The sequence below is a fragment of the Dasypus novemcinctus genome, chromosome 8 (assembly GCF_030445035.2).
Source record: "Dasypus novemcinctus isolate mDasNov1 chromosome 8, mDasNov1.1.hap2, whole genome shotgun sequence".
NCBI lineage: Eukaryota > Metazoa > Chordata > Mammalia > Cingulata > Dasypodidae > Dasypus > Dasypus novemcinctus.
The window spans coordinates 108,545,054-108,558,580 of record NC_080680.1 but is presented as its reverse complement, the minus strand read 5'-3'; the positions used below and the strand labels follow the sequence as shown (position 1 = coordinate 108,558,580).

General features: G+C 40.6%; 1 protein-coding gene across 4 annotated transcripts in view; it reads right to left on the bottom strand.

Moving 5' to 3' along the window:
* The window catches only part of SUSD1 (sushi domain containing 1), a 174,680-nt gene that overhangs the window by 85,650 nt on the left and 75,503 nt on the right, over positions 1-13,527 (bottom strand). For 3 of the 4 annotated variants that reach the window (XM_058302538.2, XM_058302539.2, XM_071217064.1), the window contains 2 exons: positions 8,703-8,806; positions 4,455-4,647 (listed from right to left, as the gene is read on the bottom strand). In XM_058302538.2, coding sequence (XP_058158521.1) covers positions 4,455-4,647; positions 8,703-8,806 — 297 coding nt within the window. The remainder of the gene's footprint in view (positions 1-4,454; positions 4,648-8,702; positions 8,807-13,527) is intronic. The other variant, XM_058302540.2, reaches the window with a different exon arrangement.

Genomic DNA, 13,527 nt, shown 5'->3' with positions numbered 1-13,527 from the left:
ATGGATGGAACAGCAGGTACAGTACAGGCTATCTGAGATCCTGCCTGGGAAGTCAGAACTCAAAGAGCAAGTAGAGAGAAGTAGAATCATACTAAAGGAGATCCAGGGAAGATGATGATTGATCCAGCCCAGGACTGAGTTATAGGCTAAAATGAATTGAAATAAATCATTCCTGATGGAAGGTAAAGGTGAAGAGGATTTTTTTTTTTAACATGTCTGGGGCAAATCCAGAACTCCCTGGAATTATTCTCTCACTATGGAGATCTTACAAAGCAGAATCCAAAGTACTATGTCAGCAAAACAAAAATCTACTCTAAAAGCAAATAGAGAGAAGGAAAGTATGAAAACCTAGGAAATGGTATCAGCCCTTCCTGGAGTGGAAACAACTTAGATGGAAGGTTAAAGGTTTAAAACACAGCTGGACCTGTCAGAACTGTAGGAACTGTCCTGGGGAACTGGAGTACTGGAGACAGGAAAGGGAATGGCAGCAGGAAAGCCTGTTTAAGTTCCTATAAAGAAGCACAAGAAGTTCAACTCTTAGAAAGTTAAGTCCTGAGGAAAGGTGGGGGACTTGAGTGAAAAACCACTTGCCCAGGGAACTTCCTGGGCCTCCCTGGACCAGCGAAAGCACAGGTTCCAGAAATTCAATGGCCGCTCAAGGATCAACTGACAGGAATTTCCCAACTGAGACCCGTGTGAACCCTTTAACCAGAAATCAGGACTCAGAGGCTAACATTCAGTAATAGGAGCCTATGGAGCTCAGAACTTAAAAAAAAAAGAGTGCTGGGATCTTTATGGGGATAGAGAAATTCAGAGAAAAGAGCAGGAAACAGAACGGTGAAAGAGGCATGCAAGGCAATAGGTTTCTCTCTCTCTCTCTCTTTAAGGAGGTACAGGAGATTGAACCTGGAACCTCATATACATGGGAAGTGGGCATTCAATTACTAGGCTATACCTGCTTCCCAAGACAGTGGATTTTACTTGGAGAGTTGCCTAATTTACGATGGGGTACCTACCCACAAAGAAAGAAGGCCTGATTCCTAAATAGGTAAAGATCTACAAGGCTGAAATGGGGCTCAAAGGAAGTGGACATCAAGAAAGACCTGGAGTGTGGAAAAGCCACCATTGCAACCTTCTAGAATTTTCAAGGAGAATGGATTCCCCACTCCCAATTCCCAAGGACATCAGAAGCATAGTGTAAGAATAAATCCAACTAACCTCGTGAGAAAAATTTCCAAACTACGTTTAAATTCACAAGTGGGGACTTCAGCCTGACTGGTGTCCGATAGAAGCCAAAACAACACACACTAGATTTCACCGACTACTGGTAATTTAGGGTCAATATGGCAGGTTGAATTAGGTACCACAACAAATACATGTTCTTAACCTTAATCCATTCCTACGGGTGTGAACCCATTGTGAAAAGGACCTTTTGAAGATGTTCTCTTTAGTTAAAGTGTGGCCAAAAGTGAAGCAGGATGGGTCTTAATCCATATTACAGTAAGCCTTATGAAGAGAACTGGAAAATCACAGAACTAGACAGGACATTGCCATGTGAAGAGAGGCAGATATATGCCAAGGAACCCCAAGGATTGCCAGCAGCCAGCACAGACTTTGGGGAGAAAGCAAGTGCCTTGCTGATGCCTTGATTTTGAACTTCTTCGAGCCTCAAAACCATGAGCTAATAAATTCCTGTTGTTTAAACCAAACCCTATTGAGTGGTATTTGTCATCAAGGAGCAAACTAAAACAGTCCACATGGCAAAGGGAAAGGTAACAAGGGACTTACTTTCTGAACTTGACACCATCGGCCCCTCACTGTACTCAAGCTGGCGTTCAGACCACACCTCCTACCACTCTCCCCAGCTCACCCTGTTCCAGGCACACTGGCTTCCGTGATGTTCCTAGAACATGCCAAACATTCCTGTCTCCAGATCTTGGCACTTGCCAATCCCCCGGTTCATGGCTTACTCACTTGCTTCCTTCAAATCCAGGCTCAAATGTAACTTTAGCAGAGAGACCTTGCCTACCTCCCTGTCCTCATCAACCATCACTCTTTTTGCCTTCATCTTAACACTTAGTCCCACCCAACATAGGATATATTCCTTATTTGTTTATTACATGCCTTCTTCCCATCCCTCCAACACCAATTTCACAACAGCTGGGACTGAATTTTATTTTCTCACCTATCATAACCTGCCTGGCACACAGTAGGCAAGAAAGAACCATTAAATGAATGCATTTATGTACCCATGGTGTTGAAGTTTTTGACTAGGGCTCACAAAAGCAACATGGGTCTGGACTGACTATGTACTGGGTTCTGGGAACACACTTTTGCTTTTGTTTTCTATGTTTGTGTCTCAAGCTAATATGGAGAAGTGAGAAAATGAAACTTGACATCAGATTAATTCAACCTTGAAGGTACCCAAAGAGCAACATCCATGACAAAACAAGATTTCTAAAATCCATCACCTAGAACACGCTCCATTTCAGTGAGATCTCACCCTGCCTGAGACTCAGCAGAGGAAGAAGCTGGAAAGGAAAGCACTGGGGACCTGAATGCCTTCACAATTTAATTTATAAGAGGAAGTAGACTTTCTTTCTAGGCTTTCATTTCTCTGAGAATCTAACAATGGAAAGGAATTCATATTCAAATTGTAAACACTATCATGTAGCTGGAAATGTATTTGGGGATTATGTTTATGTGTCATAAGGTACTCATCATGCAACCTCTACTGAACCATTTAGGACCTGGCGGCCAGGCTTAATCTGAGATGGAAAAAAGAATAAAAATTTAATTTTCGGCCTCAGATACCGCATGACCCTCATTCGTGTCTGATACATTCCAGAGTCTTCCAAGTGCAAAGGTCAAACTGCCCACCCCTGACCCACAAAGAGCAGTGGTGATGATCCAGAGAGAACCTCAGGAAGGTAGGAGCCGTACATAAACTATTCTGCTGTTATTCCTTCAAGGCAGCAGCCTCTGTGCCTGGCAGCCAGTAGGCTTGGCTATCAAACTAAGAGATTAAAGAACGGAAGAAATTGTAGTGATAGCTGCATCCCTTGCCAAGAGGGAAAGCTGTAAAGTTAATCTGGCTGGCCTGTATGCCAAACACAATGCCATAAGGCAAGAGTGTGACAATGCCTCCAAAGGCCATACTGGAAGAGTTTCTAAGAAGCTTGCCTTCATTAGGCCACTGTCCTCAACATTGGGTTAAAGTGCTCATGCGTGGTCTGGTGATGAGGACTTTTGGGCCTGCCAATTACCCTAGACACAGTGGGGCTTGCATTTCGAGTTTCCGGATGTTGGTTCTAGCTTGCCCGTAATGAGCCCCTTGGGCAGTCTTCAATTTGAGGTGGAAGGTTAAAGGCCTTATCATATTCTCAATCTAGTCATTACTAGAGAGCCCTGAATAAAGAGTCCTTTCTCAGGAAGCGGATGTGGCTCAAACAATTGAGCTCCCACCTACCACATGGGAGGTCCCAGGTTTGGTTCCCTGTGCCTCCTGGAGAAGATGAGCAAGATGGCAAGCTGGCACGATGGGCAGGCACAGCGAGTTGATGCAGCAAGATGACGCAGCAGGGAGACACAAAGAGGTAAGACAATGAGAGACACAGCAAACCAGAAAGCTGAGGTGGCTCAAGTGGTTGAGCACCTCTCTCCCACATGGGAGGTCCCAGGTTCAGTTCCCAGTGCCGCCTAAAGAGAAGATGAGCAGACACAGAGAGCACACAGCAAATGAACACAGAGAGCAGACAGCGAGTGCAAACAAGGGAGGGGGGTAAATAAATAAAATAAATCTTTAAAAAAAAAAAAAGAGAGTCCCTTCTTGGTCTGCACCCTCTATGAGCCAGAACCTCCATGGGAAAGGAGGTAAATGCTAAGATTCTATGGAAACAACCCAAGTGTCCATCCTCAGAAAAAAGAATGAACATAATGTGCTATATACATACAGTGGAATATTACTCAGTTTTTAAAAAGGAATGAAGCTCTGGTACATTTGACAACATGGATGAATCTTGAAAACCTTATGTTGAGTGAAATAATCCAGATACAAAAGGACAAATATTGAATGATTCCACTTACATGAAATATCTAAAATAAGCAAATTCATAGAGGCAGAAAGTAGACTAGAGGTTACTTAAGGCAGGAGAGAGAAATGGGGGGTTATTGCTTAATGGGTACAGAGTTTCTCTTTGGGGTGATGGAATAGTTTTGGTAATAGATATTGGTGATAGGAGCTCCACATTTTTAAATTACACACTAAGTAATATTAAGTGGTAAGGTTCAGGCATCCTCAACCCCAAAGTTTATAGTTTTTTAGAGCTAGATCCCAAATCTTCTCATTTCTACACCAGCATTCTTTATTCCTCAGCTCGCCACAAAAATGCACAGTTTAATTCACATGTTTAACTTGTCCTGAGGTACAAAAACAGAAAGTCAGCTACACCTACCTGCTGGTGCAGTGGTCACTGTGATTCGCACAGAGTGCTGCTCAGGAGCTGCCAGCAGGGTAACATTCACTGTGTAATCAGTTGCCGGGTACAGATCTAAACACACTACTGGAGCTTGTTCCCTCGTAGTGAAGTTAAATGACATTGCATGATAAAAATTATTCAGATACCACCTTTGTCCCAGAACGTGAAACTGTCATGAGATTAAAAGAAAGTCTTGTATTAAATTTCCTGTTGGTTTGCAGATATCTAGATACAAGCAAAATGGAGATAAAACACATTCCTTCTATTTGTCCTCACTCAGAATTAATTTTTACACAAGAGCAAACTAAATTAGGGAGGAACTTTACGAAGCAACCATACCTATACTATTCAACTTCCTCCTCAGTCAAAAACAGGACTAACCATACATCAGGCAAACAAAATGTCAGCCTGTGCTAAGGCAATCAATCGTTTGAGGCCCACACAAGTGAAGGAGATTGGGGATACTGGGCAAAATAATTTTAATTTCTTTTCACTTGTTAGGAATTCCTCATGGAACAGATTTTTCAAACCTCATGAGGACTACCCCAAAGTATGCATTCAAAGCATACTTCACTTGTTCCTTCCTATTAGAGCTCTGGTAAGGACCTCTTGGTCCACAGAGTCATCACACACATCGCTAACCTAGTCATATTCTACCATTGCCAACTCAAACTGCCAGTATAAGATTTACGAGGGGGGAAGTGGACTTGGCCCAATGGATAGGGTGTCCATCTACCTTATGGGAGGTCAGCAGTTCAAACCCCAGGCCTCCTTGACCCATGTGGAGCTGGCCCACACGCAGTCCTGATACGTGCAAGGAGTGCTGTGCCATGCAGGGGTTTCCCCGTGTAGGGGAGCCCCACGAGCAAGGAGTGCACCCCATAAGGAGAGCCGCCCAGCACGAAAGAAAGTGCAGCCTGCCCAGGAATGGCGCCGCACACACGGAGAGCTGACACACAAGATGACGCAACAAAAAGAAACACAGAGTCCCGTGCTGCTGACAACAACAGAAGCGGACAAAGAAGAGCACGCAGCAAATGGACACAGAGAGCAGACAACGGGGGAATGGGGGGAGAAGGGGAGAGAAATAAATAAAAAATAAATCTTTAAAAAAAAAAAAAGATTTACAGGGGGGAAAAATTGTGATGGTCCCAGAAGTATTATGGACCCTTTGTCCACTAGTACACTAAAGATGGAGAGGGCGTTTAGCATTTCCTTTGATGCTTATGTTATTGCCCACACTATCCCACATCCCTCCTTGTGACTGTCAGTCTTGACTCCTCACCAAGAGTCTTCCACAGTCATTCAAGACCTTAACATCTGGCTCATGAGAATTCTTCTCTCCCCATTTTCCAGCATCCTCTTGGGTAACTTAAAAGTCCTTACAGATAAGCCATCAAAACCTGGTTTTAGAGTTCCTCAAGCTCAATGCTATGCACTTCTTTGAGTCCACTTCAGTCACTCACTTCCATACCCGTCCCCTAGCCCATGTCATCATCAGAACTGCTATACTATGATCTCACATTCCTCTATTCTTCTGGACTACTCACTCCCACTTTGGCTCATTTCTCTCAAACATCTTCTAAGATTTCCTCACTCAAGATTTTCTACCAATATTCTACCATACCCATCCTCATCTTTCCCTTCTATCCCAGATATCATTGTCCATCACTTCAAGCATTTTCTTGCCCAGTACCATGACCTCTTTGCTCTCATTTCCACCCGTTCTAGAAAACTCAAACCCCGGGTCAATCCAGCTGTTTGACTTCACCACTTCCATATTCAGCCTTCTGACATGTGCTGGAGAAAACCACAAAACTATGTAGGCTGAATCTCTGCCAAATCAGTCTCTATCCTAGACTCCATATGGTGTAGTCTATGCAAACACAGACAAAAATTACCTTTTAGTTATAAACTTTGAATCGTGCTGTATGTACCATTTTATAACACAGTCCTTTCACCTGGGTTTTTCTCTCTCACTTTAAGAGTGACGACTATCTGCCAGTCAGAGTATTCAGTGTTGGGGATACGATGGCTAATAAGAGACATTTCCTAACCTTCAGGAACTTACAGGTAAGTATCCAGGCAAATAAAATATCCAATGATAAGAGCGACAATACAGGAGGCTTTAGGAACACCTGGGAGGGACACCTGACTCCCCCTCTTTGGGGTCTGGGAAGGTTTTCCCATCTTAATTGTGGATTTCATGAGAAATCGACATTAACCAGAAGAGTTGGGGAAATGAAAGGTCAGCAGAGGAAAGACAATGCAAATAGTAGGAACAGCATTTGGGTGAGATCAGTGAAGGCCTTCCATCAGACCAACAGAGAAAATGAGACCATTCAAAAGGAATGTTGGTCAACAGCAGCAAATGCTGTCCAGTGTAAAGGAAAGATATTTTCCATGTCTGCATTGTGCTCCATGATATGAATACATGGTTATTTATTTAACCAAACCCCTATTGATGGACATTTAAATTGTTTCCAATTTCCCTTATTATAATAAAACTTCAAAGATCATGTCTACAGCTTAATCTGTCTGCATGTGTCTGAATAATTATTTATAATAAACATCTAGAAATTTATTGGTAGATACAAATACATAACTACTATTCCCAAAAAGCCATACTAATTTAAGTAGCCATCATCTATATATAAGAATCCCCTCAAGAGTACGGAATATTATCAGTTGATTACTCCTAGTTCATAAGAGAATTATGATATCCTAATGGTCAAATTTCTGTTTTTTGCTTACTAGTAAACCACAATATATATTCATATGCATATGCTCTTTTGCAAACTGTTTTTGAATGTTCACTTTTATCCAGTGTCCAATAGATTTGTTAGGAGTGTTTCACCTGTTACATAAATTAATCTTTGTCTAGCATATACATAGCAAACATTTCCCCTTTTTATGATTTGTTTTTCAATTTTGTTTTTATGCACAGAAGATGTTTATTTTTAGGCAATCAAGCATGTTCATTTTATTTGTTTTTATAATCACATAATTATTCACCTATATTGTGTTTTACATATTTTAGGATCGAATTTCTTTTTCAATTTAACTTTTACTCATTTTAGTAGAGGGTGTGAAGTAGGAACCATCTGTTCTCTTAACCAAGTTGTTAATCAATTGTCCCAGAACCATTTATTGAATAAACCTTCCTTTCCTTTCTAATTCAAAAAATCATCTTCATCTTACATTATTTGGGTTATTTGCAAAAATCTGTAGCCCCAGTGTTCTTTCTAATATAGAAAGTTGAATATTTCACTCACCTGCTTAAAATCCTTCCATGGCTTCACATAGATATAAAAATAAAATCCAAACCCAAAAACCTCAGTATACAGGGCTTTTCATGATACGGCCACTGCTTAGAATTTTGGTTCAAATCTTTCCACTCACCCTTGCTTTCTCTGCTCTATTTTGTACATCTTTAAAAGAATCACATTCCGTATTATACAATGTGCCACTCTACTTGTCTGCAACACCCTTCTTCACCCTTATACCTTACCTCTTTTATTTGGTCAAGTCCTACTCATTCACTATGACTTAGCACAGTCTTTGCTTTTTGTAAAATATGGTATCTGGACATAACACACACAATCTCCTAATATATTATCTATTTGCTTTTTATCAAAGCACTTATTATACCATATTGTAGTTGCCTGTTTACTTGTATATTTACACTACTTTGAATTTGAATTTTTAAATTCTAATACATGATATTCTATTGGTCAATGGTTTCTGAACAAATTAATTGATTTTCACTTAATATTTACTGAGGGAACCCTCGGCCAGATGATATGCTAGGCACTAAAAATGATACAAAATAACAATCTCTGTTCTGACCTGAATTTACTTGAAATTTTACTTGATATTTGTGAAGTTTAAAAAAAATCACATTAAGTAAGGGTCAACAGCCATGCAGTGAGTGAGTTTCTTCAAATCCAAGTCAACGGGTGTGACTGATGACAAAATAAGCTATAATTATTAATGCACAAAATTATAATTGTGAAATACTAGACAAATAAAATAATAGTTAGTCATCAAATATAGTCTTTCTTCAATGTAGTCCCTCACTTGCAGTAATCATCTTTTAAAGATAATAATAACAAACTGTATAGAAGTTCATTCATTGTAAGTTTTTAACAACTTTGGATCCTCATTAGTAGACAACTCAAATTTTTAAGTGACATGATTCTTTGATAGCATAAGAGATCTTACTTGGTACATTTGCTCTGCTCCAACTTTCCTTGAATGCCTCCTCAATTTCAAACAAGTTTCATTAAATATCGAAATATTGAAAATTCCATCTTCTAAGAGACCTTCTGAAAGATAAGAGAGAACATATAGAATGTTTCCATCATCTGAACAAAACACATCATGGCTAAGTACAACTGAAACTCTTAGCATCTTAAGAGAGCGTGAGAGATTTAACAGGAAGAAAATTAAATTTGGCATCAGCAAACTTTGCTTCAACTCCTGGCTCCACAACTTCTTAACTGTATCTTAACTAAGTCACTTAATCCTCTGAACTTCGATTTCCTTATTTGTGAAATCAAGATAATACAGCTTACCTTTTCTACTTTGCAAGGCTGTTGAAAGAATCAAGTGAAACAATGCACAGTAAAAATCTCTGTAAACGAATAAAGCTGTGATATTTTTAGAAAGCTAATCATATCACTTGAAAAGTCCCTAAGAAAAATGATATGCCAGTAGCCAGAAAGCCTGAGAATAAGGAAAAATGTGACTAAAAGTCAAAGGCCATGGATTTGGACTCTCGGGGATGGTACTTTCCAACCTAGAAAACAGCCAGAAAGTAGATGACCAGGAAGAAGCATGTTTGTTCTCACGTCAAAAATTATCTCAAGGTCCTGTCAACTGAGTAGGAAGGCAGTCAACTCATCAGAAAGCAGGCTTGTTTCAACCACTGTGTAGGAGAAAAAAGTCAGTTTATGCCCCCTGCAGTCTATTCTTGCAATGTTCTATTATATATATATATACACACATACACACAAACATATATATATACACACATATGCTCTATTTTCTTAATCGAGTAAAAAATAAGACATTTTTACTAATGAATTTTAAAAGACATAGAGAATCCAAAGAGGATGATTTGTAATTTTCAAAGAAAGGCAAATTTCCAACAAACAAGTCCATATATTTTCTGCCAATTAGAAAACATTTAAATGTCTATCAGAAAAACAATTTTATAACTACCTCTTATGAGTCTTTCTCCAAGGGAATATCTGGTACCTAAGAAGTAATAGTGATAACAATAAACTATTCTAGTCAAAATCAGAATTATCCACAGCATTTTTGTATCACTGATATATGCAGCACAAGGCAATTAGCTGGGAGGAAATATTCCTGGCTATTATTGGAAAATGTAAAAATATAATTATGAGAGAGAACTCTCCTTTACCTTTTCAACTTTCTTTTTAAAGATCTTTTAAGGACATCAAAACAAAAATTGCCATATGTTTGCACATGGTGTTAAGGAATACCAAATGTATGTATGTAAGAAATGTGTGTGTGTGTATCTGTAAGAAATACTACATACAGTTCATGTTTCTATACAAACAAAACATAAGCAGAGGGGAGCAGATGTGGCTCATGCAGTTGAGCACCCACCTTCCATATGGGAGGCCCAGGATTGGGTTCCCAGTGCCTCCTGAAAAAACAAAAACAAACAACAAGCAAAACCAACAGTAAAACCAACTCAGGGAAGCTGATGTGGCTCAGTGGTGGAGAGTCGGCTTCCCAGATACAAGATCTCAGGTTCAACTCCCAACCCCCAGTACCTCAAAAAAAAAAAAAGGGAAGAAAAAAGAAAAACCATAAGCAGAAGGACCATTTGCATAGTTCTTATCTTGATATGCTTTTCACAAAATAATCATTAAAGTCTCAATTCAGGGGATGATGGCAACATGAACAAAGACTTCCAGCTCCCACCTCTCAACCCCAAGCCTGACAGAAGTGACTGAGAATAAGTAGAAATAGGTCAAAATTTGCATCTGGGTTGGAAAAAAGCTTTGGTGGCCATACACAAGACAGAAACATGAAGAGTATTTCTGCTCAGTACAGTGTTGAAAAGACTAGAGTGAAGAAAGACACTGAGAGGTACTGTCCACCTGCCTTGCAAGGAGAGGAGTCTGATCTCAATGTCTCAACAGAAGAAACTGGAGGAGAACTGATACCCAAAGAGGTAGGGACTAGAAGCTAGGACAGTTCATGAGATAAGCAAGTGATGAAGGCTCCATATGGAATCAGTTAGCTCAGTGGGCCCTGATCTTAGCTGCACATCACAATCACCCAGACATAGTAGAGATCTGAAGAGAAGCCTGGATAGCTGTATTACTTTAAAATTTATCAGGAAATTTTGTTAGGCAGCCAGAGTAAAGAAATATATATTATTCTTTCCTACTACTACTATTAATAATACTACTAATATGAAATTCTAAATAGTAATAAAAATGACAATAGGCAAGCAGATGTAGCTCAAGCAATTGGGCTCCCATCTACCATATAGGAGGTCCAGGGTTCAATACACAGGGCCTCCTGGTGAAGACAAGCTGGCCTGTTGGCAAGCTGGCCCATGCAGAGTGCTGGCCCATTCAGGAGTGCTGCCCCGTGCAGGAGTGCTGGCCCACAAGGAGAGCTGGCACAGCAAGATGATACAACAAAAAGAGACACAGAGAAGAGATAATAAGAGACACAGCAGACCAGGGAGCTAAGGTGGTGCAAGAGAATGATCACCTCTTTCTGGTTCCAGAAGGTCCCAGGATCGGTTTCTGGAGCCACTTAATAAAAATACAAGCAGACACAGAAGAACACACAGCAAACGGACACAAAGAACAGCCAATGGAGGGAGGGGGGAGAAATAAATAAATCTTAAAGAAAAAGAATGATAATAATTCTTCCATAGCACACTGGAGATCAGTAGCAGAGAAGACCGCTAAAGGAAGACCTAAGGACCTGGAAATGTCACCAGACAGAGAGCCTGGGTTGGCAGTAGGGGGGGACTGGGCTCTTTCCTGCCTTCTTGTGCTGTAGCACCATAAAGGAGACAGGCAGTGCTGAGCTGGCCCAAGAGCAGCATTTTCACTAATCAAAATGACAAAGTGCTGAGAACTAAAGCTCAGGGCTGTGGGCTTTCTCACAGGCACTTCCCAAAGGACACCGGCTCATCAGACCAGTAGAAAATCCTTCAAGATGTGATATGAGATAAGTATACTAATATTATTCACTTAACATGAAATAAGATAAAATGGATGAAAGGCAATGTCAGTCATTTGATTTTGAGGCAAATACCAGACCTAGATAGAACTTTTATCTTCCAAGGATGAATAATCCAGAAGAGAAGAGAAAGAAAGAAAGGAAAAAAAAGAAAGTATATGATTCTACAAAGAAGAAAAGGGAGATGATGCTCAGAAGATACAGAATGAACATACTTTTGGGAAAAAAAAATCAAGCAAAGTAATGGTAAAATCAGCAGTATCTGTTTTAGTTTCAAGTTAAAATTTAAAGATGTATTCAAACAATAGAAAAGGATGAGATGATAAGAAACTGTGATAGCAAAGAGGAAACTGATTGAAAGAGAGGCTGAAATAAAAAGGGAACTAGATGAGCAAAAAAAAAGAAAAGAAAAGAAAGTGCAACAGAATTTATATATTTTTTTCTCTCCCCTTCTCCGCCCCTCCCAGTTGTCTCTCTGTGTCCATTTGCTGCGTGTGTTTTTTTTTAAGATTTATTTTTTATTTATTTCTCCCACCCACCCCCCACCCCGGGCAGTTGTCTGCTCTCTGTGTCCATTTGCTGTGTGCTCTTCTGTGGGCGCTTCTATCCTTATCAGCGGCACCAGGAATCTGTGTTTCTTTTTGTTGCATCATCTTGCTATGTCAGCTCTCCATGCATGCAGCGCCATTCCTGAGCAGGCTGCACTTCCTTTCACGCTGGGCGGCTCTCCTTACGGGGTGCACTCCTTGCGCATGGGGCTGTCCTACATGGGGGACACCCCTGTGTGGCAAGGCACTCCTTGTGAGCATCAACATTGCACATGGGCCAGCTCCACACGGGTCAAGGAGGCCCGGCGTCTGAACCGCAGACCTCCCATGTGGTAAGTGGACGCCCTATCCATTGGGCCAAGTCTGCTTCCCCCACTGTGTGTTCTTCTGTGTCCGCCTGTATTGTCAGTGGCACCCAGAATTCGTGTCTCTTTTTGTTGCATCATCTTGTTGCGTCAGCTCTCTGTGTGTACAGTGCCACTCCAGGGTGGGCTGTATTTTTTTGTGCTGGGTGGCTCTCCTAGGGCTTCCCTACGCGGAGGACACTCCTGCGTGGCAGGGCACTCTTTGCACACATCAGCACTGCACATGGGCCAGCTCATCACATGGGTCAGGAGACCCTGGGTTTGAAACTTGGACCTCCCATGTGGTAGGAGGACGCCCTATCCATTGGGCCAAATCTGCTTCACAAGAATTTAAAGAGCATTAGAAATGGTAAACATCAGAAATGTCAACACATAAAAATGCATATATGCAAAATTGCATAGAGAACAAACTTGCTACACATTCATACAATGCAGAGGAAAAATACATGGACATAAAAAGGAGAAAATGGAAGACCAACGCAGACAGATAGGAAATCCCAAGTAGGAGTATTTGAAAAACCAAAAGAGCAATGAAAGAAAAACAATAGTTAAATATTTTTAAAAAGGAAACGTTCCTAATGTATAGATAGACAGGAATCTGATCACACGGTATTAGGAAAACTTAGTGAAAGCATTAACTTTTATATGCCCCACTAACCAAAGTTCCTTGAGGAAAGGTATTTCTGTATCAAAATCCCAAAGTCTAGTATGTGTCTGATGTTGTTTCAGGCTTTGAGGATTCAAAAGTGAATGAAACAGAAATACCTTCTGTGACAGTTTGAAATTATTTTATGAATCCCAAAAAGAGAAAGATTATGTTTCTCAACTAATCCATTCCTGTAGGTGAGACCCTTTCAATTGTACCATGTCAGTGAGGCATGACTCAGATTG